The 27,455-nt window shown below is 57.4% G+C and overlaps 3 protein-coding genes across 7 annotated transcripts in view; 2 read left to right on the top strand and 1 right to left on the bottom strand.

Annotated features, from left to right (window-relative positions):
* MAPKBP1 (mitogen-activated protein kinase binding protein 1) overlaps window positions 1-7,898 on the top strand; it is a 51,285-nt gene extending 43,387 nt beyond the window's left edge. For 2 of the 4 annotated variants that reach the window (XM_033108527.1, XM_033108525.1), the window contains 10 exons: window positions 127-182; window positions 1,262-1,498; window positions 1,958-2,124; window positions 2,324-2,469; window positions 2,592-2,789; window positions 2,958-3,042; window positions 3,342-3,625; window positions 3,847-4,443; window positions 4,877-4,962; window positions 5,577-7,898. In XM_033108527.1, coding sequence (XP_032964418.1) covers window positions 127-182; window positions 1,262-1,498; window positions 1,958-2,124; window positions 2,324-2,469; window positions 2,592-2,789; window positions 2,958-3,042; window positions 3,342-3,625; window positions 3,847-4,443; window positions 4,877-4,962; window positions 5,577-5,804 — 2,084 coding nt within the window. In that variant the 3' untranslated portion in view covers window positions 5,805-7,898. Of the gene's footprint in view, window positions 1-126; window positions 183-1,261; window positions 1,499-1,957; window positions 2,125-2,320; window positions 2,470-2,591; window positions 2,790-2,957; window positions 3,043-3,341; window positions 3,626-3,846; window positions 4,444-4,876; window positions 4,963-5,576 lie in introns of all 4 variants that reach the window. The other 2 variants (XM_033108526.1, XM_033108524.1) reach the window with 1 other exon arrangement.
* A 198-nt stretch (window positions 7,899-8,096) lies between these two features.
* LOC117023944 (bifunctional peptidase and (3S)-lysyl hydroxylase JMJD7) lies at window positions 8,097-27,453 on the top strand. Of its 2 annotated transcripts, XM_033109195.1 has the most exons (25): window positions 8,099-8,188; window positions 12,206-12,359; window positions 12,433-12,686; window positions 13,023-13,079; window positions 13,564-13,659; window positions 13,860-13,936; window positions 17,119-17,191; window positions 17,487-17,623; window positions 17,767-17,898; window positions 18,286-18,326; window positions 18,520-18,562; window positions 18,819-18,873; window positions 19,168-19,298; window positions 19,575-19,658; window positions 19,955-19,992; window positions 20,857-20,992; window positions 21,779-21,915; window positions 22,168-22,390; window positions 22,542-22,659; window positions 22,959-23,096; window positions 23,272-23,376; window positions 23,543-23,722; window positions 24,075-24,241; window positions 25,049-25,235; window positions 25,407-27,453. In XM_033109195.1, the coding sequence occupies exons 1-25, from the start codon at window positions 8,125-8,127 to the stop codon at window positions 25,625-25,627; spliced, it is 3,048 nt and encodes a 1,015-aa protein (XP_032965086.1). In that variant the 5' UTR covers window positions 8,099-8,124; the 3' UTR covers window positions 25,628-27,453. The 2 variants fall into 2 exon arrangements, with proteins under 2 accessions (XP_032965085.1, XP_032965086.1); XM_033109194.1 differs by lacking the exons at window positions 17,119-17,191; window positions 17,487-17,623; window positions 17,767-17,898; ... (14 more) ...; window positions 25,049-25,235; window positions 25,407-27,453 and adding exons at window positions 14,142-14,301; window positions 14,417-15,650 and having other exon boundaries at window positions 8,097-8,188.
* SPTBN5 (spectrin beta, non-erythrocytic 5) overlaps window positions 26,580-27,455 on the bottom strand; it is a 46,590-nt gene continuing 45,714 nt past the window's right edge. Inside the window, 1 exon segment of the mRNA XM_033109193.1 lies at window positions 26,580-26,705. Within this exon segment, the coding sequence (XP_032965084.1) occupies window positions 26,638-26,705 (68 nt within the window). The 3' untranslated portion in view covers window positions 26,580-26,637.

Genomic DNA, 27,455 nt, shown 5'->3' with positions numbered 1-27,455 from the left:
CCGGGACGGTGGGAGTAAGAGCAGTGTGAGCTGAGGAAACTAGAGCGTCCTTGTGGCCACACAGGAGGGTATGGGCTGCTGTGGGTGGGCAGGAGACACACTCTCTGACTGCCTCTCTCTGTCTAGCCTCGGTGCCCAGCCTAGCCCTGCCCCGAAGCCTGTCCCACTGGGAGATGAGTCGGGTAAGTCACCATCGTTAAAATACCCTTCCAAGTTTGCAAGAGGTGAAGGAAGGTGAAAGCAGGGCTCACTGGGCATTTGGACATAGGGTGTGCCCACATACTCCAGCCCTTGTGTCCATGGAAGGGCCTTATGGGGCAGCTGGGCTGGTCCCAGGTTAAGGATGGTGAATGCCAGGGGTTTCCTTCCTGTGGGCCAGGTGAGGGGCCTGCAAGTGTTAGCCATCCCTCGGGGAAGTCTTCTACTTGGCCTGAGAGTAAATGTGAACCAAGAACAGGTTGAGGTGGGGAATGGAAAAGAGGTATCTGAGCCAAATGCTTGGAACTAAAGTTCAAGAAAATCAAAGGTCCAAAGAACAGAAATGTGGAGAAGCTATAGTTCTAAAGACCCCAGGTGAGAAGGTAAGCTCAGAACTTCCAGATAGAGAGAGGGAAAATGACCAATAACTGAGTGGCTACCTCAGGGTAGCCAGAAGTAAGATAAAGGCTTTCAGAGCAAGCCCCAGGCAGCCCGGTCCTCACTGGTCCCGTGTCGGTGTTTCAAGTTGCAGCACCTTTCATGGTCAGCAGCAGTTCCGTGGGATGATGGTGGTGGGGTGTCTCTGGTACGTTCTGACCGGCCAGGGCTCTCAAGTCTGGGCTTTTGGTTGGTTCTTGGTGCTGTGAATGAACTTGGGGTCCCTGTTGAGGCTGTCCTCAGAGTAGGGGACTTCTAGAGAGTCCTAGCTTTGAGGTACGCATGACAGCAGGTAAAGCCTGAGCCCAGAGGGTCCTCTGAGACAGGATGTAGATTGAAGCTCAAAGCATGCACTCTGGAGCCAGACCAGCTGAGTTGTAACCTACAAGCAGGCCACTTACTGTCTGTCTGTGGGACTTGGCCGAGTTCCTTACCCGCTGTGCTTCCGTTTTCCATCCGTAACGATGGGGATAATGACAGTACCTGCTTCACAAGGTAGTTGTGAAGTTTAAATGAGCTAATACATGTCGAGTACCTGGCACACAGCAAGTGATAATGTGAATCTGTGCTGAAACTATTGGGAAGTTGTTATTGGTACTCCTTTCCCACCCCTGCCCCATCTCAGGCCCAGGAGGCGGTGGAGTTCCTGGACCCAGCTCCGGCAGCCAACCCAGGGCCCAGAAGAAGGGGGCGCTGGGCTCAGTCAGGCGTAGAGCTGAGTGTTCGCTCCATGCTAGACCTGCGGCAGCTGGAGACACTGGCCCCGAGCCCTCGGGGCTGTAGCCAGGACGTGCTGGCCATGACTCCGTGTGGTCCTGGGAAGCATGGGCAGCAGGCCCCTGAGACCTCACGCGCCGTCCAGGTAAGCCGCTTCCTCCCTGTTCCTTCGAGACCTCCAGACAGCCTCAGCCAGCCGTGTGCCAACAGCGGGAGGCTGAGCACTGGTCCGGCAGTGCTCGCTCTGCCTCTGTGGCACGTGGGTATCCTGAGCTGCAAAGTCAGGGTGGAACTGGCCCGGCTGTGTGTATGGTGATGGGGGTGAAGAAGCAAAGGGTAGCCTTGGCTTGCTCTGGCTTCCTTGGAGGGCTCATGATATTAAGTGGTGGCTGGCGATTGGCAGCCAGAATGCTAATAGAGTTCTTCCAGAAGCTCAGGAACACTAGCTGGAGCGCAGCCTGGCTTCTTGGTATCTGTCCTCAGAGTTGGAGTAGTCAGCTTCTCCCAGAGTTTGTGCACCCCAAATCCTTGCTCACCTACACCTCTTTTTCTAGTCCCTCTGTTACATTAGCAAGCCTAGTAATGCCCCTGTGTGTGTTTCCAGAATGAAAAGCCCCCTCGGACTCAGGCTTCCCAACCCTGTTCCTGCCCCCACATTATCCGATTGTTGTCCCAAGAGGAAGGGGTCTTTCCCCAAGATCTGGAGCCTGCACCCATTGAAGATGGGATTGTCTACCCGGAGCCCATCAGCAGCCCCACCTTGGATACCAGGCAAGGGCCCTGCCGCCACCGGGCTTCCCTTCCCTCTGAATGTTCCTTAATGAGCGGAGGGCTGGCCCCAGGGCACCCAGGGCTTGCCTTCACGTCCCCGGCCTGCACCCAGGTGGGGGAGAAGGGAGGCAGGAGTCCAGTGGGGCAGCTGCGCGCCCCTGCTCACTGCCCCTCCCTCCCCTGCGGGCCTTCCCAGCAGTGAGTTCCAGGTACAGGCACCAGCGCGAGGGACCCTGGGAAGAGTGTACCCAGGCAGCAGGGGCCCCGAGAAGCACAGTCCTGACAGTGCCTGCTCTGTGGATTATAGCAGCAGCCGCCTTTCCAGCCCCGAGCACCCCAATGAAGGTGAGGCTGCAGCCCCGAGGGAGGGCCAGGACCGTGCAGGTCGTGGACTGAGGTGGGAGTGCAGCAGGCTCTGGCGACAGATGGGTGCAGCGTGATGCCTCTCTCCCCTCCCCCACATCCAGACTCTGAGAGCACGGAGCCCCTGAGTGTGGATGGCATTTCCTCAGACCTTGAAGAGCCAGCTGAGGGTGATGAGGAAGAGGAGGAAGAGGAGGGAGGCACTGGCCCCTATGGACTGCAGGAAGGCAGCCCCCGTACCCCGGACCAGGAGCAGTTTCTAAAACAGCACTTTGAGACTCTGGCCAATGGTGCTGCTCCAGGTGTGGTCAGAGGGCCGGCATTTGGTCGCCGCCATCTGCCCTGCCAGCCTTCTCTGCCTGGCTGAGAGGGAGGGCCTAAGGGCAGGCCATGCCCTGGGGGTGCCTTCTAGGGGAGGAGAATCTGTGGCAAGGGCTTCCTTCATTTCATGATTTCTGTCACCCTGGCAGGGGGCCCAGTCCGGGTACCAGAGAGGACAGAGTCTCAGAGCATTTCTTCACGATTCCTGTTGCAAGTGCAGACTCCCTCCTTCAGGTACCCTCCCCACAGCACCTCTTCCTCTCCCACTAGGAGCTCCAGCTCCCCTGACTTCCAGTGCTCCCAACAGGGCCAGCCCTGCCCCTGGAGCAGCCTGTAGCTCTCCTCTCCTCAGTGATCGTCTTGCCGTGCCCAGGAGTGTTTTGCACTCCCACGCTGTGGGATACTGGCCTGGCTGGCTTTGCGTCTGCCCTTCTCTCCTAGTGCTTCCCTAGTGTTGTGAGAGCTTTTCCCCATCTTGGCAGGGAAGATCCCTAAGCCTCCACTGGGCTTTGTTCCACATTTCCTCCCTATAGGGAACTGTCCCCATCTTCCTCAAGTCTGGCACTGACGCTGAGACCAGTCCAGGTGCCACAGGCTTCTGGTGAGCAGCTGAGAGGCAATGGTGCCTGTCCTCCAGGAGCACCCCCAGAGGTGGAGCCCTCCCCCGGAAACCCTGGCCCCCAGCAGGCAGCCCCTGTGTTGTTGCCACGACGTCGTCTCAACCCGGACAGCAGCTGGGCCCCCAAGAGAGTGGCCACAAGCAGCCCCTTAGGTGGACTCCAAAAAGCCCAGTCTGTGCAGAGTCTGGTGCCACAGGGTGAGGAGCCTGGTGGGCTCAGCTCCAGGGTGAGGGGAGTGTGGAGCACGTGAGCATGCTAGAGGAAGGAGGTCCTGCTGTTGTCCTGCTGTGTCACTGCGCTTGCCCCTGGGTGTCCTTTAGCGGGTACGTGCAGGGCACAGTTCCTTGGGAATTGAGCCTTGGCGCCTGGGGCACCTTCCTGACCACCTGGCCTGCATGCATCTTTGTCTCCTCTGTAGGTGAGGCTCCTACTCCAGGTCCACTGCTGTTACGAGAGATGGAGGCCCAGGAGGGCCTGCGTTCCCTGCCCCAGGCTGACAACCGGCTGTCTCGGTCCCACTCCTACCAGAACCCCACCACCAGTTCCATGGCTAAGATATCCCGCAGCATTTCTGTTGGGGAGAACCTGGGCCTGGCGGCTGAACCTCCAGCTCCTGCTCCCATCCGCGTCTCACCGCTCAGCAAGCTAGCCCTGCCCAGCCGGGCTCACCTGGTCCTGGACATTCCGAAACCACTGCCTGACCGTCCTTCCCTGGCCACATTCTCACCTGTTACCAAGGGCAGGTCCCCTGGTGAGATGGAACAGCCTGGCTCCCCAGCGGGCCTAGGAAAGGCTCACAGTACATCTGAGAGGCGGGCCTGTTTGGGGGAGGATCCCTCTCCCAGGCCTAGGACAGAGTGCCAAGCTCAACTTGGGCCCAACAGCCCCTGTGCCCAGCACCTGCCAGGCAGCAGCCATCTCCGAGGCCCTGAGAACTTGCAGTCCCCACCCCCTGAGAAGACTCCCAGCCCCATGGGGTGCAGCAGGCCCGGGGCAGCCCTGAGCCCCGCCTCAGGTGTGCACAGCTCCCCCGCACTCCTCTCCTGCCCTGTCCTCTCCTGTCTCTGTTGGCCACTCCCTGCCTCCATTCCATTTCTGTGCGTCCAGCCTCTGGTGTTTTTCCTTTCTGTGTCTGTCTCGGTCCATAAGTCGTAGCCCTGATGGTGAGACACTCCTGTCGACTTTCATTATCTCCCTGTGGCACACTTGCCCCTCAGTGCCTTCTGGCCCCTGGGGCTAGGGTGGCCCTTTCCTCTGGATCTTTCTGTCTGGTGTCGGGAGGGTGTTGGGAAGGAAGAGACAAGAGGAAGGGACTGAGGGCAAGCGGAGGAGGTGTGATGCTGGTGGGTCGTAGGCTTGTCCTGCTCCGAGCGGCCGCGGTGGGGGTGGGGGGACGCCTGGAAGAGCAGCTGTGCTGGGCCTTACTGAGCTGCATCTGCCCCTCCCAGGACCCGCGGTGAGCCTGGAGCAGTGTGAACAACTTGTGGCCGAACTCCAGGGCAGTCTGCGTCAGGCCGTGCAGCTCTACCACTTGGTACGTGTTGGGCATCACCGGCAGGGAGACAGAGCCTGTCAGGGATGCTAGCTGAGTGTCCAGAACGTAATGATAAGGCTCTTCCACTGATGGCTAGTGGAGCAATCTAGAACATCTTGGGCAAGGAGGCGAGAGGGTTAGAGGCCAGGCTGGGCCTTTTGAACCGAGCGCCTAGGGCCATTTCTGGCTGAAAGCTGGAGACTTCCTCAGACAAGAGGGGGGGTAGAGAGCCCACGTGTCCTAGTTTGCTCTGGACCATCCCAGTTTATGTCTGTTGTCCCAGTGTAATTGTTAATAGTATCCCTTTTCGGACTCAAAAACTATTTGGCACCCTAGACCTGGGGGCAATCTGGCAGGGCCCAAGCCTTGTAGAAGGAGTTGCTAAAAAAATATAGATGGTGCCGTAATCTGATGGGGTCTGCCGCAATCCCGTAGCCTCTGGTCGTACTTAGTGATCTTGGGAGTGTGGCGCTCCCAGCCACATCCAGCTGGGCGTGCAGTCCCTTCTTGGGGGGTTAGGGGGCAGGCTACCCAGGTCGGGCCACTCTTTTTTATAAGTCCTTGGACAGGTCCCGCCACTGTTCCTCCAACTCACTTTTGGGGTCCTATTGCAGGTGACCAGCTGCAAGACGCCCTCAGCAGAGCAAAGTCGCATCACCCAGCTCCTCAGAAACACCTTCTCTTCAGTGCGGCAGGAGCTAGAGGCCCTGGCCGGGACAGTGCTGTCCAGCCCCGGTGGGAGCCCTGGGGCCGTGGGAGCTGAGCAAACGCAGGCCCTGCTAGAGCAGTACTCAGAGCTGCTGCTTCGAGCTGTGGAGCGGCGCATGGAACGCAGACTCTGAGTTCCAGAAGCCCGTCCCAAGTGAATGCCCCCCTCATTCCAAACTGTAGCCCCTCCTCCACTCACTTACGGGGATGCTTGGAGTGGATAGCAGGGAGCAATGCTCAGAAAGGAAGCAGCTTTCCGGGCTGCTCCTCATGGGGCTGCTGTATTTATTAATTTATTTCCCTGACTGTTGCCTCACTTTCTTGGAACTCCTGCCTCCACAGCCCCTCCAGTGGCTCCTGCGGGGGTAGGTCTTGGGTCTTTGTCATCTTGGTGCTGTGAGGAGTAGGAGGGTAGCCTGCCCCATCTGGGGGACATCGGGAAGGGCTCGCCCCCTCTTCTCAGAAGCCATTTGAAATTACTGCAGGGATCCGCTCCCTGGGGTGGAGCACACACACAGGGTATTCAGTGGGAGAGGGGAGAGGCCATGTGGTATTCAGTGCTCTTCAGCCAGCAGCGGAGCCTCTCCTCTACCTCCACTTCCCCTCCTACACCAGCTGCACTGCCCTGGCTGCCAGTACAGGGGCTGTTTTCCTCAATTCCTGGCAGTTCAGAAAGGCAGAGCTCTCTGGCCCTCCAGAGTATTCCCAGCCGTCAGGAGGCTTGAGTTGGTATCAAGGCCTGAGTCCCCACATTCCACTCCCACTCCCCCTCCAAGAGGGCCCTAGCATTGTCTCTCTCCCCCCGCCCCCCTTTCTGTCCTGGCCGGAACTCGTGGAGCCAGCGTGGGATGTTGCTGCGGGACAGTGAAGCCCTTTGCTAGGCAGACATGACTCCTGAGCCTCCTTTCCTCAGCCCCTGGGCCTTCCCTATCCCCCAACCCCGGCCCCCAGTGGGCTGCTGGAGCCCAGAGGCCGCTTTCTCCCTGTATCCGGAGTGATGCTAAGTCAGAGGCCTCTTGTTGGAACTTCCCTTTTGGTTTACAGGGTGCCGGCCCACATTCTAAGGACCTTAACCACAGACGGAATCACACACACACACCCATCAAGAAGCAGAAAAAGGGATGGAACACACAACCCCACATTCTGATTTTTGGTGTCCACAGCCTAGATGATACGAGATGGCCCATAGGGGACTTAGTTCAGGTAGGAGGAGCCTCCTCAAAGACAGCACTGGGTACCCAGTGTGTTCTGGATACCGGAGTTTGAGGGGAGGGAGGCACACGGGACTGTAGCAGGCGCCAAGAGACACTGGAAAGGTGGTAGGAGGGACAGGTAAGTGGTAGAGGTAAGGGGCTAGGTTAGAACTAGAAGGACAGTTGTTCGGGGTGTAGGGAAGGAGATAAAGCACAGTGGCAGGTAGAGTAGGACCAAGTAGTGAAGCAGTTGAAGAGGGGGTGACAAATGTGTCTCCGGGCCCTGCTGCTTCCCTCTGCCTCAGGTAAGTCAACAGCTTTACTGTAGCCCCATACCACAGAAGCCATTCCATCTCCCATGGGCAGGCCTCTGGGCTCTACTGGCTCTTAGGCAGAGGCGTAGAAAGAAATTGGATTCTGAAGGGTGCCCAGCTCCCTTTACCTCAGCCTGAGTGCACCTGAACAAATGAAACCTATTTCACCCCCACTCTTCTCTACTACTACCACCTGTATGGCCAATCTGCATTGAAATCCTGGGCCCAAGAACTCTGGCAGCTGAGAGTGGACCCCTGGTGGGGCTGCAGCTGCCCCTGTGAGGGTTAGAAAGCCACTCCCCCCTCACCCCCAAATCGGCACACCAGCCACAGCCCACCCCAAATAGGGCTCAGGCTTGGCCCGCTGGGCTGGGCTCTTCACGATCCTCAGCCAGCCTGTTCCTCACCAGGAGGAAGCTACGCTCCTGCTAAGGTTTGTGAGGTGGCTGCCCTTTCCCTACCCCCAGCCCAGCGTGTGTGTGTGTGTTTGGGGGGGAGGGGGGGGTCTTGTGGCCGGGCCGGCGCCCATCTCCTGCATGTCTGAGGTCACCGGCAACTGCCGCCCCTGTCCAGATTTGCCCTGACCCAATTTTAAAAGCCCTTTATTTATAACTTTTATACTTTGTCCACGCCCTGGCGCTTCCCTCCTCCCCAGGTCTCACGGGGCTGGGGCTGTTTTTAACATGTTCGTTTGTACTGATGTATGAACTCGTCAATAAACACAATCATTTGTTAACTCTGGGACGTCAGCGAGTGGGGTAGGCAACAGAAGGTGCTTCTCGCTCGCCGCCTGGAAAGCAGAATCCGGCGGGCACTGGTGGCGCAGAGGGTGGATCGAGCCTGCGGACTTAAGTACTGAGCCGCGGGGCGGGGCCTCGGGAGGGCGGGGCTAGGAGGGGTCTTAAGGAGGGAGGGCGGGGCTTCAGGACGGCGGCGGCGGCTGCGTCATGGCGGAGGTGGCTTTAGACGCTGTGCGGAGGGAGTTACGAGAATTCCCGGCCGCGGCACGGGGTGAGTGGGTTCGATCAGACTGCGGCGTCCCAGCGTTGACTGGCGAGTAGCCTTAGGACGCGGGCGGGGCACCCGGTCCCGGAGTCGTGTGCGCCCCGGCCCTTCCTGGGCCGCTGACACCAGGGCGCGCCCTGGTTCTTAAAGAGCGTAGAACCTCGTGCACGTGGCTGGTTGATGGCCCCTCTCTAATTACTCTTCCGTCGAATCCCTCCTCCATCCCCATGCCCGTGGGTGGGTCCTCAGCTCTCCTCCTCCCGTGTTTGCATGCCCTCGTGGCTTCCTGGGGTGACTCTTCATATTCTCACCACCCGGTCCAGTTTGGACATCCCCCTCAACCCACTCCCGCACACAACGTTGTTGCCCTTCCCACCCTTTCCTGTCGAGAAGTCTGAGGTGGTCGGAATCTCCCTGTCTGAACCCCTGCTGTAACTCTCCCGGAACAGGCTCCTCCAGGTCGCGAGCTGTGCAGAACTTGGGCAGGACTGGACGCAGTTGTACAAGTGATCCCTGGCTCCCCCTGCTTGGTGTTTATTTTTGTCCCTCCTCTTTTCCTTCCTTTCTCTCTCCCCTTTCTCTCTATTTTTAAGTGATTTTTTACCCCTGAATAGAACACAGGCACATGGTTTAAAAACAGAGAGTTTTAAAAAACAAAGTAAGCTTCCCTCTCATCCCAGGTCCCAATTTGCATCCTTCCAGAAACACTGTTTATATCCACACCTACGAGACTATATATTATATACCTCCGTTTTTATACAAATGGTAGCCAGCTAAAGACACTCTTCAGTGCTGTTTATCTTGGAGATCATTCCATATATTTCTATCACAATCTTTTTTCACACCTGGGTGCTAGTGCTGTAATTTACTAACCAGCCCACTGTAGATAGGCATTTAGGTCATTCCTAATCTGTTTTCAATAGTGCCAGCAAGGAATACGAGGAGTATTCATTTAACAAATCCAGTCATGTGCCGGATGCAAGGTTAGGTGATTTCGTTGTTGTGGGAACATGTTAGAGTGTACTTACACAAACCTAGATAGCACAGCTTACTGCTGTAACTATATGTGCGATACATTCTTTTATGTAACTGGCCGCAGTAGGCTGTTTACACCAGCATCACCACAAACTCTGTGGGACCACTGTCAATTTGCGGTCCCTCATTGACCAAGACATCGTTATGTGGCCGGTGACTGTACCTACTAAGCACATCAGTGTTCCAGGCTGTCTCTTAAGTGTGTATAGGATACATCACTAAAAACCAATCTCTGCCTTCACAGAGAGCTTATAGTTCTGAGGAGACAGACGATGAACCATAGGCACACTAAATGAGTAAATTATATGGTAGAAGAAATGGGTTACAAGATAAGTGCTATGGGAAGAAAAATTAAAACAGAAAAATGGACCTTAGGATGTGGGGGTGGGGGCTAATTTACAAGTTTAAATAAGATGGTAAGGGTAGGCCTCCTTGATAAGACGACATTTGAGTACAGGCTGGAAAGGGAGGAGAGAGGTTGCTGTGCAGACATCTGAGAGAAGAGCCTTCTGGGGTAGAGGACACGCTCCGGGCAAATGCCCTAAGGTAGGAGTGTGCCTGGTGTGTTCAAGGAACAGTGAAGAGGCCAGTGTGCCTGGAGCAGAGTTTTTCTGCACATGTGTATTTTTGTTGGCTAAATTCCTAGCAGAAGAATTGTTGGGCCAAAGGAACTGTTTGGATCCCTTTTGAAATTCTCTCACTTTGAAGCTCACAGTGGCCATTCTCTAAAGGAAAACTATAAAATAGAAAGAAAATAAAACTGAAGTAGTTGTAGAAAATACAAAGGGTAAAAAAATGGCAGTTTCCATGTATTTTAAAAATCCCCGTGACAATAATAGATTTACTGAGCCCCACATCACCCCACATCACCCCACCACCCAAGGTGCCTGCTTTAATGAGTTGACGTGGCCGGGAAGACCCTTTGCCAGTTTCTTCCCCCTGCTCCCTTGTCTACTTCGCAGGTTCCGTCTTACCTCTGTAGCCAGTGCCAGCTCTTCCCTTTTCTGTTTTCCTGGGCCCACCAGCGTTTGTCTTCTCTCTCAGTTCTAGTATTTGACCTAATGACGTTCACTTTCCGACTGATGGCAAGGCCGAGATGACCAGCGTGGGGATGGAATTATGAGAGATAAAGCTTGACCTCAGAGGAGAAAATGAGCGCGATGGCTGTTTGGAGCAGGAGGCAGTAACCACCCATTGAGGTTTAAGATGTTCAGGCTAGACCTCAAGGATGAAAATAACAAAGCAAAGCCCTGTTCCCTTTATAAAAGCCAGGAGAAAGGCATTCCAGGCGGAGTGAGCAACAGGAACAAAGTTTGGTACCGCTTGGATAGTCAATGGTAGGGGGCAGGCACCAGACAGGAGGAAACCAGACTGGAAAAGTAAGTTGGGCCTGATCATAGAGCATCTTGAATGCATGCCAAAGCAGACAGTATTGTGTAAGGAGTAGTGGTAAGTCATCAAAGGATTTTTTAATGGGGGTGTGACAAGACGAGATTGCATTTTAGGAAGATGACTGGGGCCAAGGTGAGCGATGCTTTGAGAGGGAGTGGAATTAAGCCAAGGAAACCAGTTAGTTCACTGCAGTAACCATCACCCAGGAGATGTTGGAGACTTTTATTCAACCAATAAGCAAGTACAGAGGGTGCCAAAAAAATGTATACACATTTTAAGAAAGGAAAACTGTATTCAAATACTCAATATATACCAATAACAAAAGATGAATACAAGTCACGTTTGACTTCTGCAATTACAAGAGGTGGCTCAGAGTGGTTACCATCAGTGTCCATATACTTCTGATTGCTGCGAACTACTGCTTGAGCAACATTGACCAAAGTGTCCACTTGCATACATTTTTTTGGCATCTCTGGTGTTTGCTGGGCTCAGTACTATGTGCTCAGTATTATTCTAGGTCCCAGGGATATACCAATGAAGAAGACAAGCATCCCTGCCCTCATGGAGCTTACATTACATTCTAGCAAGAAAGACCAATAAACAATTTGGGCAAGTGAAATATGTAGTGTGTTAGATGGTGATATAGAGAAAGAGGAAAAAAAGGGAAGGGGTATAGGATTGTTGGGGGGAAGGTTCCAGTTTTTGAAAGGGTAGCCAGGGAAGGTAGCCTCATCAAAGTGACATTTGAGGACCCAGTGGAGGTAGTGTGAATGAAGGAGGGGATCGTTTGAGAGACATAAGAGGGAAAATCAACAGGATTTGGAGACAATCAATAGGATGAGAGGAGTGAGGCGAAAGGAAGAGTCAAAAAGATTTTTATTAAGGGTGACTCAGGGCCCCTGCAGACATCTGCACACGTAGCGCACTATACAACCTGCCCAAATGCAAAAGGCAGCCCTGGGTGTCAGGATGGTGACGCTATTCACTAAGACCAAACCCAAAGTCTAGCCCTTACTTTTCTTCCTGTAGTTTTAGCAGTCTGTCTTCCCCATTAGGTCGTGAGCTTCCTGAGACGATGATTGGATCATCCCTTGATAGATCCACATTTGCCAAGCCAAGTACTGGATGCATTCTAGGGGCTCAGTAAATATCACTGTTGAAGGGCACTTTCCAGAGCTTCGACCCACCTATACCAGCCTGTGGCCTGGGGGCCTCAGCTCTGCTCATTCTGGAGCTCCCCACACCGCCTCAGTGGCTGCCTTTCCTGAGGGATGCCAGGAGGTTGGCCACTTCCGAGTGGGAAAGCCAAGGGTCCATGGTACGGGCCGGACGTGCTCCTATGGCAGGTTTGGGTAATGGGCTGAGCAGCAGACCCTGGCGCTGGTGCCTCTTGGGGCCCCTACTGGTGTGTTTATGGGTGTGTCACACTTTCTCCCTTAAATTCCCTCCTCATTCTTCAATTCCTGGTTGTCCAGGGTTCCTTGGTCTCCAGTGGGCATGGTCTGGGGACACAGTGTGGCCTGTCCAGGAAAGGCAGGCAGTGGGACAGTGACTGCATGCTGTTGGCTTCAGCCCCTCACCCTCTCTTTCTCTCAGAGCTCAGCGTGCCTCTTGCTGTGCCCTACCTGGACGAGCCCCCCACTCCACTCCACTTCTACCGGGACTGGGTCTGCCCCAACAGGCCCTGTGTCATCCGCAACGCCCTGCGGCACTGGCCGGCTCTCCAGAAGTGGTCGCTCCCCTACCTCAGGTGGGGCTGCCCCGGTGGGATGTGGGTGGTGCTTTGTGGCGTCTGGCCACGGGCTGAATGTCCGTTCCTCCAGAGCCACCGTGGGCTCCACGGAGGTGAGTGTGGCCATAACCCCAGATGGTTATGCGGATGCTGTGCGCGCGGACCGCTTTGTGATGCCTGCTGAGCGCCGCCTGTCCCTGAGCTGCGTGCTGGACGTGCTGGAGGGCCGAGCCCAACACCCAGGAGTCCTCTACGTGCAGAAGCAGTGCTCCAACCTGCCCACCGAGCTGCCCCAGCTGCTGCCTGATCTGGAGCCCCATGTGCCCTGGGCCTCAGAGGCACTGGGTGAGTGGAGGAGGGGGCCCTGTATGCTGCTCCTCTCCCTTTGGTGATGACCTGGCCACACTCTTGGCCCCACTGGGTCAGGTGCTGCACACCAACTGCTCAAGTCCCCGGGCCTGGACTTCATATTGATGAGCTACCGAAGATTGCTGCCCTTCCTTCTGCCCCAGGGGAGGGAGGCCCCTCGCCAAGTGACCCACCTGTCCTTTCTCCCTGCTTTCTCCCTGAGACCCCTCTGCTCCCCACCCAGGTCCTGCCCCAGCATCATTTTTGGTGGTTATTCCCAGCCTGGCTGTTGGGGTGCCCTCTCCTAACTTACCCTTTTTCTCTGACTCACAGGAAAGATGCCTGATGCTGTGAACTTCTGGCTGGGGGAGGCGGCTGCAGTGACATCTTGTAGGTGTCAGGTGGGGAGGAAGAGGTTAAGAGTGGAAGGTGGGGCCTAGACGGAAGTTAGACTGATTGTTCTCTAAGATTTCTTCTGGGATTCCGGACTCGACACAACAGAGGGCCTCCCTGACAGCTCAGGTCGGGGAAAGTACCCTTGGCATTGGGGATGGAGGGCACTGTTTCTCCTAGATCCCTGAAAGCTCTCCGGAGGCCAGCAAGGTCGGGGTGAACTCAGGAGAGCTCTGTGTGCTCGAATTCCCCTCTTGGTGGAGTGGAGCCCCGGGCCTGGAAAGCGTCAGGTTCCTGGTGGACAGACATCAGAAATGCCTGAATTCCCGCCAGACACTTTGGCATCCCCCCCAGTCTGCTCTGACATCGCAGGCTGTTCTCTTACACTGTAAGCTGTCTGGGGTTGCAAGGCCCCGATCGTTTGCCACTGCCTGGCCCGGCCCCCCACATCCCTGCCCCTTGGGCCCTCTTTGTGTGACAGTGCATAAGGATCACTACGAGAACCTCTACTGTGTGGTGTCGGGAGAGAAACACTTCCTGCTACATCCCCCCAGCGACCGGCCCTTCATCCCCTACGGTAGGGGAGGCTGCCTGTAGGGGTTCTGGGGAGCAGGTGGCCCAGGTGGGGGGAAGGAAGGGAGGGACCCGGGCAGGCCCGTGCCCCAGGCCTGACGTGTGGACACAGTGTCTCCTGACCCTGTTCCCCTGTACCCAGGGAACAAGTAAATGGAAGTGGCTGGCAAGCAGTGGGCCACACCTTTGTGCATCTGGTTTCAGAGCTGTATACACCGGCAACCTACCAGCTAACTGAAGAGGGCTCCTTCAAAATGGTAGATGAGGAGGCGATGGAGAAGGTACCTGTCTTGTTCCTGGGCCCCAGGGGGAGAGAAGCGTAGGAGCCTGGGCTCTAAGGAGAAGCCACAGAAGAGCTGGGGATGTGCTCCTTGCTCTGAAAAATGTAGGGCCTGCGGTGCTGCACAGGGCAGGGCCCCTGGTGTTCACCTTTGGGAGGGACCAGGGGGTTTGGGGCCTACTCCCTGGCATCCACTGTGTCCCCAGGTGCCCTGGATCCCACTGGACCCCTTGGCTCCCGATCTGGCCCGGTACCCTAGTTACAGCCAGGCCCAGGCCCTTCACTGCACAGTGCGGGCTGGAGAGATGCTCTACCTGCCCGCCCTCTGGTTCCACCATGTCCAGCAGTCCCACGGCTGCATTGCTGGTGAGGAGCTGCCCGGTCACCTGACAGCAGGCCCAGCAGGGCATCTGGGGAGGGGTTGGGGTGGCCGTAGGTTAGAAGAGGGACCCTCATGCTCAGGTCTCCGTTCTTTCTGCAGTGAATTTCTGGTACGACATGGAGTATGACCTCAAGTACAGTTACTTCCAGCTGCTTGACTCCCTCACTAAGGCCTCAGGCCTCGACTGATGGAGCCCCGGTGAACATTGCCAAGGGCAGCTCGTGGAAAAGGTGGTGCCCCTCCTGGGCCTGGCCAATGCTAGAGGCAACCTGGAGTCAGAGCGTGCTGGCTGCTGGCCTCGCGCAGCTTGGGATCAGCTTTGGAGGATCTTGGTCTGGAGGACCAGGAGGTGCCAGGCAGGTCTGGGTGTGGGCTCCCAGGAAGTTGCCACACAGATGAGGCAGCGGCCTGTCCTGGAGGATAAAAGGCTCCAAGTGCAGCACCGCCTCTCACCTCCAGGACCGTGGGCGAGGTACTGCCTTTGAGCACTGGTGTCCTGTCTGTAAAACAGATAATGCTGGTTCCTACCTCCCGGGTGTTGTGAGACTTGGAGATGAGATCTGTAAGGATGACTTGGGGCTGGCACAGAGGAGTGTTCAATAAAAGTACCTGTGATCCTTGTGTGCTGAGACTCCCTCTTGAAGTTGCCTTCTGTGGTCTGGTGAGGGATGCAAGGCTCAGATAAAATTTCAGGGTGACCCTGTTGGGGGTGAGAGCCGGGTCCGTGCCTGGGCCTGAGGAGCTGTGTTGTCAAGACGTCTCTATCCACCACAGCCGTTGCAACCCCTCTTGGCAAGCAGGCCGACCTCGCCGTGATTCTGCCTCAAACTTCATTGACTTGGGGCCTGTGAGGCTCTTCCTAGCTTTGCCCTGGCTTTGTTTGCTCTCCTCCTCCAGCTCCAGGGCAGCTGGTAGAGTCTGGTGCCCTGAGGGTCACCCCTGTTTCTCTCACAACAGGCACAGGTAGGAGGGGACAGAAGCCCCTGCCCCTCCTGAGACTGTTCCCCTGCGGAAGGAGTGGGTTTCTACACAGACTCCCTCATCCCCAGCCACCCAGCACCCAGCTCCCAAGCGGAAGCAGCCGGCTTTGAAGGGCTTAGAACAAACCACATCCCTACCAGCTGATGATGGGGCCTGGGGCACTCGTCAGATTGGCCCGGTGCCCCAGTCAGGACTGGGCATTCCTGTCACACTGGCGCTGGAAGTTGCGAGAGGCACTGCCTGCCACAGGGGACACGGCTCTTCCGCTTGCCCTGCTCTGGGCCCACCTTCACCCCCTGCTTTCCAGACCTCAGTGGCTCCTCCAGGCCTTACTTTCCCACCTTCCTGCTCAGCCTCTGACAGTGAGCTCTCCCGGGGGTGTCTTCTATATGTCAGGGCTGGGTGGGGTGGGCGCAGATGGAGACGGCTGGAGAGAATGGGCCTTTGGCGGTGCTGAGCCCCCACCCCATGGGTGTCAGTGGCTCCACCTAGGATTAAGGTACCTCATTTTCTGGACAGGTGACTGGTCCAGGAATGGGTGTGGGGCTTGGGTGGAGCGGAGGTAGTTGGGAGGGCCCAGGGAGGAGCTTGGAGGCAGCGGGGACATCCCTGGCTCAGGATTAAAAAGCCGACAGCCTTCCATCCTGCGGTGGTGCCTGTCATTCCTGGCTCCCGAGGACTCAGCCTCATGGCTCTGGTAAGATCAGTAGGGAACTGGGCCTCCACTCGGACCCCTAGTTCTGGGGTCTGGTTAATGCTGTTTATTAGAGGAGCTGTGGGTTTCTCCTTGGCCCAGCATGGTGAGCAGAAGCCAAGGAAGAGGCAGGGTCTTGGGCCAGGGATCATCCTGAGTTTCTCTAGGGATGGGCTCCGGGCAGCACTCCTGGCACCAGGGGTTTGGGCCCTGATAATTCAGGTTCCCAGCTGCTTTCCTGGGGCCCTAGAAGGAAGTGGCTGTTCTGGTGACCTGACTCAGTTGTTTGGGGTGTGGGGCGCAGGGCTGACACTGACTGAGGAGCTTCCCCAGCTCTGCCCCTGGACGCCAGGGGTAGGGCTGGAGGCTGAAAGGAAGGACCGGTTGGCATGGCTTCCCCTGCCTTGGGAACCAGCCAGGGTCCCATCCCCAGACCAAGGGTCGTGGTTTAGATGGAGCCACCTGGGAACTATTGTTACCCTGACCTTGTAGGACCTGGAGGACTTGACAACCTGTGGGTGGTCTGAGCTGGTACTGCCATCCTTATCCTAGCAGACAGCCTATTTCCAAAACTGTCCCCTGGCTGGAGGTGGAAAGTATGGGGGTCAGCCCAACTAGGGGGCCCAAGGCCAGGCTGGGTCCTGACATATCTTCCCTGGCACCCTGCCACCCAAGACCAGCCACAAGCCTGCTTAACAAGGGTGAGCCAAGCGTGTGGGTGGAAAGGCTGAAAAGGAAATTGTACCAGGAACTGGAAGCAGGTTAGTGTGGGGATTGAGCCTGCAGCTAGCTTGGTCCATTCCTCGGGCAAGTGACTGCTTAGTCTTCCTCCCTCAGTTTCCTCCTGGGGTTTGGTCATAAGTAGTCTCCCACATAGGATGGTTGTGTGATTGAATGAGTTAATGTCCATGAAGACCCTGGACCAAAGCCCACTCAGAGTGTTGTCTAAGTGTTGGCAGGGTCATCAGCAGATACCAGAGCTCCATTCTGTTCAGGCCTGTGGCTGGGCAGAGCTGGGCTTGTGATTCAGGATTAGGTGTCAAGGGGTTGCCCCAGCCTCCCTTTTGGCCCTTGTCTCCTTTGGGCCCCTCTGCCTGCAGCAAGACTGTCCCTCTGTCCTCTGCAGGCAAAGGTGCCGGGGACCTGCTTGCTCACCGTTCGTGTTCTGCAGGCCCGTGGCCTGCCCTCCAAGGACCTAGGTGAGTGCTGGGCAACAGTTCTACAGCAGCATTCAGCGTGGGGCAGGGACTGGGGAGAGATGTGAGTAGGGCCGGGCATGCAGGGGGTTCCTGGAGGGGCTGCCAAGAAGAGGTACTGGGTGGTGGAAAGTCATGGTCGGAGCTCTGCCTCTGCTCTTCCCCGCCTCCCGACCCAGCCCCATTCTTGGGTCTCTAGGTCTCTTGGGGATGCCTGTGATGGAAGGGCGAGGACTGTGGGTGGCTGGGCTGGGAAGCGTTCTGACACTCAGCGGGCACCCGGTCCTCCTTCCCGCAGTGACCCCCTCTGACTGCTATGTGACTCTCTGGCTGCCCACGGCGTCCAGCCAAAAGCTTCAGACACATACGGTTAAGAACAGCAGAAACCCCAACTGGAATCAGAGCTTTCGCTTCCGAATCCACAGCCAGCTCAAGGTGGGCCAGATGTCAGCCCTGGCCTGCTCACTGTCCTGTGCATTGCCACCGTTCCCTCCCAGGCCCCATTCTCTGTCCCCGTGTTTCTCACCCTCCTATCCCACCCTCCTTCCTACAGCCCCCTCACTCTGCTCCCCTTCCAGAACGTCCTACAGCTGCAAGTCTTTGACCAGGACCTTTTGACCAGCGATGACCCTGTGTTGTCAGTGCTGTTTGACGTGGGGACTTTGCAGGCTGGGGAGTTCCGCCGTGAGAGTTTCCCCCTGAACCGTCAGGCAAGGCTGCATCCAGGGGAGGGGAGGGCCTCTGCCCCGGGGAGCGGAGACGCCTGCAGGGTGGTTGAGTACGTGTGGCCCTCTTTTCCAGGGAGTAGTCCAGGCTTCCCTGGCATCTCAGAGGCCTCTTTCAGCCAGTAGCTACTATCCCCAGGGGAGCGATCTCATCCCTAACCCTCTTTCTTGGTCCCTAAGCCGAGGGCGGTTCTCGGAGCAGTCCAGAGAAGGTGGACTGTGCAGCCCGGAGATGGAAATATGGCTCTCCTACCACTGTGACCAGCAGCCCCAGCTGGCATCTGGGTTGGAATCTGCGCCTGTGTGTGTAGACACACTCACACTCACACTCATACTCTTCACCCTTCCTAACGTGCTTCTTTCTCTCTCCAGGGTGAGGAGCAGCTGGAAGTTGAATTTCGGCTGCAAAGTTTGTGAGTCAGGGGCCATGGGGCAATTCCCGGGCGGGAGGGCTTCCTTCTGGGGAGCGTGGGCCCCAGCGCGCCCAGAGCCGACTCCCTTTCCTGGGAGACACCCAGTGGTGGAGGAGGAATGCCCAGGCCTTACTGGGCGGTGAGAACCTGGGAGCCGGGACTCCCGCTCAGGATCACTGGGGGCTCTTTCCAGGACACACTGTGCTGAGCAGCTGGTCAGCAATGGCATCCTGGTGGTGAGTCTAGAACCCCTCCCTCAGGCCACCTGCTCGCCATCCTCCCCGAGTGTCAGGCCCACCCTAGGGGGTCGGGGGGGCAGAGCTGAGTGGGGGACCCTGGGATTTTAGTTCCTCAAGAGTATATAACTTCAAGCAAATGTGTGGTGACTCGGCCACGGTAATAAAGTGCTGAGGAGCAAGAACCAGGGTGCCGGGAGGGTGGGGGCCTCCAATAGGAGGGGTTCGAGTCTGAGGGGCGCTCCTACTAACTCAGGCCCGGGAGCTCTCCTGCTTGCATGTTCGACTGGAGGAGGCAGGGGACCAGCAGGGTGAGTCCCTGACCATTTGGGATAGCCTGGCCCTCAGCCCTTGTCTTCCCCTTTCTGAGGGGACCCTGGAGGGGACCCTGGAGGGGTCCTTGCACTGCGGCTCTCAGCTCTCAGGCAGGAGCGGGGGTTGGGGGGTTTCCCCTTAGTCCACAGAGGGACTGTGAGGGGGCGCAATCTCCCAGCCTTGGCCTGGGCCAGACATCACGTCGGTGCCTCCCAGTCCGCTTAGGCCAGATGAGGGCCTCTGTAGACTGAGAGCCTGTTGTCAGCCTCTGCTCTGGTTACTGCTTCCAGGGTCAGAAGGCAGAGTTCAGCTTGCGGTTCCCGGGGCCCGTGAGGGTCCACAGGAGACCTCAGTGGGCGCTGGCTCCTTCCGCTTCCATTGCCCCGCCTGCTGGGAGCCGGAGCTCAGTGTTCATCTGCAGGTCACGTGCTGCTCGCGCCCGCGAGGGGGACCCACAGAGCCTTCCCCCTCCTCCCCTTAGCACCTCCTTCCAGCCTGTCCCTCTGCTCATGCTGAGCCCCCCAACCCACCCTTTACTCCCTAGCAGAGTCAGGCCCCCTGGGAAGAGTGTGGGGCTGGTGTCAGTCTCCTGTCCCGCTTCCTGCTACTTCTTTGTCACTCCCAGGGGCAATTGGTAAAGCCCTTGCTGGACTGGAATGGTAAAGATTTTTAGTTCTTCTTTTATCCCCCTCTGCAGGATGCCCCCCAGGATCAACTGAAGGTGCCCCTGAGGGCCCTGCCCTCTGGCCAAGTGGTGAGGCTCGTCTTCCCTACATTACAGGTACTGATCACCAGAGGAAGAAAGCCAGGTGCACGGGCAGGGCCGGGCTCCAGGCCTTGAAGGGCTGGCCCACTTCTGTAGCAGCTTCTGTCCTCGGGCCATGCCCTGGACAAATGCTGGCCCAGGCTCTGGGAAGAGGGGTTCTCTGAGCATGTCTGCTTTCAGGCCTCAGGCCTGGCCCCTGTGGAGATAGCCGGGGGCCCAAGGGAGCATGGGGTCATCGTGGGGGTGTGGCTTGGGCTGGAATGAGGAACAGGGTGGCCATCCTTTGTGACTGGATCATGCATGGTTTTCAGGAGCCCCTGATGAGGCTGGAGCTGAAAAAAGAAGAAGGGTGAGAAGCGGGGTTGGGCACTGGAAAGGTGATGGGGGAAAGCAGTCAGGGACGGGTGGCCCACGGTCAGGCGCTCGGCCTGGAGGAGTGAGGTGGCTCCTCCAGGTGGCTCCCAGAACAACTGCTGCTCCGCAAATCCTCTGAGTTGCTCAGCGGTTTGCTTCCAGGGCAGAGCACCGTGTGCAGGGAGCCTTGGCACGTAAAGGCTCTTTTTAACTTGTACTTGCATTTCCGCTTTAGTTGGAGGGGTGTGTGCCTAGCCTAGTGCCTTGTACTTGGGAGACACTTGATAAATGTTTGGCTGAAAAGCAGGCAGAAGGTGAGAAGAGTGGCTTGAGGCACTGAGAGGGCAAGGAAACCAAGAGGTGAGAAATCGTGCCCCTTCGGGTGGCAGCTACTGTAGGTGGATCTTAGCTAACCTTCACCAGACAAGAGGAGTTGTGGCCTGGCCCTCCACATGCCGGGGAGACTAGCTGCTTGCCACAAAGAGGTGGGAACACTGGTTTCCGTCCCCTCTGAGGTCCCTTTGGGGTGGGTGCGGGAGAGACGCTAAGAGGTGGAAGTGGGTCAGTAGCGTTGGGCCCCAGCCAGGGGCCTGTCTGCACCTGCGACCCCAGAGGGACCTCTTTAGTCACCCGTGTTCCCCGTTCTGTGAATCCGCTTTGCTGCATTCCCCAAGTGTCCTCACATGGGTCTGGGTTCGCCTTCTCCCCATGACACCCACACCTCAGACCAGTCAGGACACAGGAGGAGGGGTGAGGGTTGAGAGAAGAGATGGCAGTGGGCTTTTCAGGGAGGCAGACCCAGCTTCCCTTTCTCTGGCGAGGCCGGGAGCCGCCTCATGGGCCCTTCCTTCCCACCCAGACCCAGGGAGCTGGCCGTGCGGCTGGGCTGCGGGCCCTGCCCTGAGGAGCAGGCCTTCCTGAGCAGGAGGAAGCGGGTGGTGGCCAAGGCCCTGAAGCAGGCCCTGCAGCTGGACGAAGACCTGGAGGAGGATGAGGTCTGGGGCCTGGGCTGGAGGGGTGGGCATCCTCGGGCTCGCTCCGGCCCAGTGCTGTGTCGAATGCTGGCACTGCCTGTTCCCTGACCAGGCCGGAGCTGGTGCCGAGCTGGGCTTGGACCCGCCTCCTCTCTGCCTGCCCCTGCTTTGCTGCCCTCTCAGTTGATGTTATGAGGAGCTTGATCACAGTAAATGGAGAGCATTGCATGAAGCACGGGGAGCTTGCAAGCTACCTCTCCAGGCTAGCTTCCCTTCTCGTTGTTTCTTTGTTTCTTTTTCCCCCTGTTTTTCTCATTGTTTCTCAATCCTCAGCCTGGTCCAGGTTTAGACACTGGGCTTGGTCTGACTGATCAGTGAGATGGCCTGCTGGCCCAGGGAAGTTGTTGGAGGTTCAGATCAGCCTGGAGTGTCTCCTAGGGAGATGATGTCTCTTTGCAGGAGGGAGAGGGGTGGCTACCTGGGACATTTTTGAGGTGGCCCTGGGGCTTCCAGAAAGCAATCACCAGACTCCTCAGGGGCTAGAGGTGAGGAGATGAGGCCTGAAACTTGTTTGGTCCATTTTTTCTGAAGTTCTTAAAAACCAGACAAGCTTGACCCTGGAGAGGCTGCTTCTGACTAAAACCTCCTCAGCGGCCCGATTAGAACTGGCCCCAAGCCCTGATTACATCTTGAGTGGCCTTAGCTGTGGGTGAGCTGAGTGGCCAGTTGGCTTGCTACCTCCTCTTCCTGCGGCTCAGCCTTCCCCCTCCCTGAGACCTCTCCGAGCCTGGATGTACTTTCTTTCAGATCCCAGTGGTAGCTGTCATGGCCACCGGCGGTGGGATCCGGGCGATGACGTCCCTGTATGGGCAGCTGGCTGGCCTGAGGGAGCTAGGCCTCCTGGATTGTGTCTCCTACATCACAGGGGCCTCGGGCTCCACCTGGTGAGCTGGCTGCAGGTTGAGTATCGAAGCCTGGTAGTGGCTGGTTGGGTTGTGGCAGGAGTGGTAAGGCTCTCTTGGACTCCATAGGCCTTTCTGACCAAATTAGAAGGGCAGGGAGAATGCATGTGCCAGACAAAAATGTGCTCAGGGGGACCCTGGGAAGGTGCTTGCCAGGCTGTTGTCCTAGAATAGAGAGCCCAAGGCATGCAATGGGGTCCTCAAGTGATGATCCCCGGCTTTGGCTTTCTCCAGGGCTTTGGCCAACCTCTATGAGGACCCAGAGTGGTCTCAGAAGGACCTGGCAGGGCCCACTGAGTCGCTGAAGGCCCAGGTGACCAAGAGCAAACTGGGCGTGCTGGCCCACAGCCGGTTGCTGCAGTACCGGCAAGAGCTGGCTGAGCGTGCCCGCCTGGGCCACCCGACCTGCTTCACCAACCTGTGGGCCCTTATCAACGAGGCGCTGCTGCATGATGAGGTGTGGGGGGACTGCAGCCTGGGGAGTGGAGATGGGGCAGCCAAAGCCACTGCAGGTCCGCAGCTGGGGAGCAGCCCTGGGCAGCAGGGCGTGAGAAAGGCCCAGGCATCAGGAAGTCATGGCTTTACGTTCAAATCGTCTTCCCCGCTAGCCCCACGACCACAAACTCTCAGACCAGCGGGAGGCGGTGAGTCACGGCCAGAACCCGCTGCCCATCTACTGTGCCCTCAACACCAAGGAGAAGAAGCTGACCACCTTTGAATTTGGGGGTGAGTAGCCTGGAGCTGAGACCCGTGCTTTCATGGTTGGTGGGGCGAGGGGTGGGGGGGCCTGTGTGCAGGAGGTGGGTGTTACACCACCTCCTCTGGGCCAGGTCCCATGCTTTCCAAAGACTATCATTCAGGCTTTGGGATGGGGGCGAGGGCCGTAGGTCCCATGCCCAGAGTGCCATCAGTGAGGCCGAGCCTCCTGATCACCAGGCTGTCCTGACGGGAAGCCTGTGGTGGGTGAGTTGGTGCCGAGTCCTCAGGTTCTGGGCCCATGTTAAGGCAGCGTGGCCTCCTCACAGAGTGGGTCGAGTTCTCCCCCTACGAGGTTGGCTTTCCTAAGTACGGCGCCTTTATCCCCTCCGAGCTCTTTGGCTCCGAGTTCTTCATGGGACGCCTGACGAAGCAGCTTCCTGAGTCCCGCATCTGCTTCCTAGAAGGTGAGGGGTGCTGGAAGGCTGGAGAAGCTGGGGTAGTGGGGAGAATGGGCCTGGGAGAGGTGGTGGGCCTTGACCTTCCCAGCTTAGTCACTGGGATGTTTCCTGGTCCAGGACTGGCTTTGGGGAAAGTTGTGACGGGGTGTGGGACCCTCTCTCCTTGTGACCCCTTTCTCAGGTATTTGGAGCAACCTGTATGCAGCCAACCTCCAGGACAGCTTATACTGGTCCTCAGAACCCAGCCAGTTCTGGGACCGCTGGGCCCAGGATCAGGCCAGTTTGAGTAGGTGCCGGGGCTCCTTTGTAAGGATTCAGAAGGACAGCCGGTGGGGCTGTATTTGGGGGACGATGGGGGTGGCTCTCAGGCCTTTGGGAGTCCAAAGAGGCTGAGATAAAGGTCCAGGGGTTCCCCATTTCCTGAATGCCCCACTTCCCCACCTTGACTGCAGGCAAGGAACGCGTGCCCCTTCTGAAGATCGAAGAGCCTCCCACAGCAGCTGGCAGGATAGCTGAGTTTTTCACTGACCTTCTGACATGGCGACCGCTTGCCCAGGCCACCCACAACTTCTTGCATGGCCTCCATTTCCACAAGGACTATTTCCAACATCCTCACTTTTCCACCTGGAAAGGTATCTGCTTTTCTGCCCCTGGTCCCTGCTCTCTAGAGTCTTCCCATGGCCGTTTGAGCCTTAGGTCCCTGATCCAGACACCCACACTCTACGACCCCTGGTCCCCAAGCCCTTTGAGCTCAGTTCCCTGGGCTGCTTGGAGCAGGAGCCCCTTTTTCTCTCCTTGTGATGGGGATCAGGGCCCAGCTTCAGGGCCTCAGGAAGTGGAGGTGCTACTTCAGCAGGAGGGAGCAGGACCAGAGGGCAGGGTCTTCTTCCACCAGCAGCAAGGAGCTGGCATTAGTCCTGAGGGGCTGGTGCCCTCAGCACCACTGACAGCTGCTTCTCCACCCCATGCCCCCAACCTCTCCAGCCACCAAACTGGATGGGTTCCCCAATCAGCTGACACCTGCTGAGCCCTACCTTTGTCTACTGGACGTCGGCTACTTTATCAACACCAGCTGCCTACCCCTCCTGCAGCCCACACGGGATGTGGACCTCATCCTGTCACTGGACTACAACCTCCATGGAGCCTTTCAGGTGGGAGGGGGCAGGCTTGGAAGGTGGGCAACCCCTGGCCTGGCCTGGCCTCGGCTGGCCTGATATCTGGGCTCCTGTCTCTGGGGAGATGTGCTTTGGAGTCCAGTATCGGGCCCACCTTCCCTGGGCGCTGTGACAGTGACACCATGACAACAGGAGACTGAATTCATAGAATCCACAACCAGGGGAACCCACTGTGCTCAGGAAGTTGGAGTCATGGGGGAACCAGCAATGTTTTGAATGTATTTTATGTCTGGGTCCCCTTTGCTATACCTGCACCCCAGTTGGTCCTGGGCCTCTGGGACCCACTACTTTGAGTTTCTGTGCTGGTCCAGTGCAGCCTTTTGCCTCCCAACTGCAGAACCTGGGAGGTGTTTGCAGCCCTGCTCTGCTGAGCCCAGTGGAGCTACAGCAGAAAGGCTGTCAGGTTTAGAGAGTTTTTCCAAGTCTGGCTTGGCTGCGTTGGATCCACTAGAGCAGGGGTGTCCAAACTGTTGCCCGCAATCCATTTTTAATTGGCCCGCAGCAAATTCCAAAAATATATTTAGTTTACTTAAATAAACCAGGTGAGGCAATAGTACTTCACCTCGAGTGAGTGGCCCGGCTGCTTGTGTATTTTACCGCATATGGCCCTTGGTGAAAAACGTTGAAAAAAGTTTGGACACCCCTGCACTAGAGCCTGATTTGGCCTCTGGGCCCTACATCCCGCGTGTCTTAGCGAACCTCCACATTCGGTCAGCCTGCTGCTGAGGACGCTGGGGAGCCCCGTGGCCCATCCCTCTGACATCATTTCTGTCCCCCCTGCAGCAGCTGCAGCTCCTGGGCCAGTTCTGCCAGGAGCAAGGGATCCCTTTCCCACCCATCTCGCCCAGCCCCGAGGAGCAGCGCCAACCTCAAGAGTGCCACCTGTTCTTGGACCCTGACTGCCCTGAAGCCCCTGCCGTGCTACACTTCCCCCTGCTCAATGACTCCTTCCGGGAGTACTCAGCCCCTGGTGAGCCGCTGCCTCAGCCCCTCCGCCTTGCCCTCCGGGTGCCCGGGACCCCTGTCTGTCATCCTACCTCCTCAGTCCTTTATGCCTCTCTGAGAGGGGACCCCAACGCACCCCCCTCCACCACCCAGTGCATTTCCCCTCCATGCCCAGGCTCCATTCTCTCTCCACTAGGGGTCCGGCGGACAGCTGAGGAGAAGGAGTCTGGGGAAGTGAACCTGTCTTCATCCAGCTCGCCCTACCACTACTCGAAGGTGACATACAGCCAGGAGGATGTGGACAAGCTGCTCCACCTGACGCATTACAATATCTGTAACAACCGGGAGCGGCTGCTGGAGGCCCTGCGTGAGGCTGTGCAGCGGCGGAGGCAGCGCAAGCAGCCCCGGCCCCAGTGATGGCAGCAGGAGGGGGTGCCGCCCTGGCCTGGGGCTCCCACCAGGCTCACTGCCCCTGACTCTTCTTCAGGCTGACTCCCCACTCTCTGGTTGCCCTGAGTTGAGTCGGGACAGAGACAGTCGTTCCCAGGTGTCCCAGAGCCGCTGGGGTTGCGGATGGTCCTGTTTGGGGCTCCACCAGGGTGTGTGCCTGGCACCGCTGAGGTGAGGCACTGAAGCCACCAGCAAGCCTGCCGTAGACGCCTCCGGGTAGGTCTGGAGTTCTAAATGGGCGGGGGCCTGGTCCCTGTGATGGGCTGGAGATGGCTTCCTTTTGAGCAAGGAGAAGATTTAGAGGTTCTGTGGCAGCTGGCCATAGAGACGGGGGAGCCCAGAGTAGCATGCCCATATTTGTGTAAGGGCTCAAAGCCCCACGACCTGTGTCTGTTCTCCTTTTCTTGCTACCTTGAGTAGTTGTACAGTGTGAAACAGCGCTTTATGTATTACAGCAGCTCACACAAATGTGAAGCATTATCTGAGATTCTGTCGTTGCTGCCAAGAAGGAAGGGACATGTTATTCCAGGCTTTCGGTTACACAGGGCAAGGACCGGTCTAAGGAAAATGTCTCTCCAGGCACCTCACAGAGCTATCGCGTCAGCTTGGGATTCCCCCGAAGCCTGGGCCATCTGTTCCCGGTCTGTCTGCCCTGCTGGGGGCCGCCCTTTGCAAGCAGGCAGGAGGCCAGTTTGGCCTGGGGGTGGGGGTGGGGGATCTCGATTGCTGCAGCCTTACAGGCAGTGACAGCGCCCCTGGCCTCACCCAGGCCTAGCGGTGTAGCCAGGGACTCAAAGGGCTGCTTCCTGTCCCATTGTATGGGTGGCCAGACCTGGCACCAGATGAGCCAAAGAAAGATACCAGCGCCAACGGCATAGCTGCACCAAGCTGTGACTTGGTGAAGTCTCTTAAAAATGAACCATGTGTTCCGGAAGTTGGTTCTGAGGGGCCTGGTAGCTGAGTCTTGCTCTGGTCCCCTAGGGGGTGTTCTCACTTGTAGCCCTGAGGTTTGGTCCCACCTCAGGGTTCGCTTCAGGGCCTAGACCTGTGGGGAGAACAGGGAGGCAGAGTGAATTTAGGGCCTAGCCACCCCAGAATCTTCTCCACACACTGGCCTCCCTGAGAATACCCCACCTCCTCCTAACGTCCATGTGGGATGTGGATACTGGGAGCCATAGGAGGGGTGCCCATGGTGTGTGGGGGGGATGGGAAATTATTGGTTCTCATGACCCAGTGACACTCAGGCCCTGCCCTGGGCATGGACTAGAATCACAGAGCAGAAGAAATGGCTGCCCTGGTATCCTTAGAAACCACTGTGTCCAGGACAAAGCCCATTCACTCAGCCACACATCCCCTGAATCATGGATTGGAACCCGTGGGCCCTGCAGGAGTGTCAGTGGATAACACATCAGAGACCACCACTGTGGCTGCCACCGTTATGCTGTGAGGGCTCCTCAGGCACGAGGCTGTGTGTGTGTGCTGTCTGTGTGTGGGTTTGTCTCCTTGTGGGCCTCTGTATAAGTAAATGTGTGTGTCTGGGTGACATCCTGACCTCTTAGGACAGTAAGGTCCTCCTTTCCCCTTGGAGCGGGACCAGGTCCTTGGACTAGGGAAAGCAGGAGAGGGTGGAGGCAGAGAGCAGGGACATGAGCAAGGGTGCCGGAGAGGTCTGCTGTCCTGCAAACAATGCTCCGTCTTGGAGAAGAGGAGGAGGAAACCAAGGAGGCAGGGACGTGTGGGTCCCAGGTGGACAGAGCCAGGCAAGCTTTCCAGTGTGTGCAAAGGTCACATGGGT

The sequence above is a fragment of the Rhinolophus ferrumequinum genome, chromosome 6, assembly GCF_004115265.2.
Source record: "Rhinolophus ferrumequinum isolate MPI-CBG mRhiFer1 chromosome 6, mRhiFer1_v1.p, whole genome shotgun sequence".
Classification (NCBI taxonomy): Eukaryota; Metazoa; Chordata; class Mammalia; order Chiroptera; family Rhinolophidae; genus Rhinolophus; species Rhinolophus ferrumequinum.
Note: the sequence above shows the minus strand (reverse complement) of the source record. Positions and strands in the feature narration are given on the sequence as shown.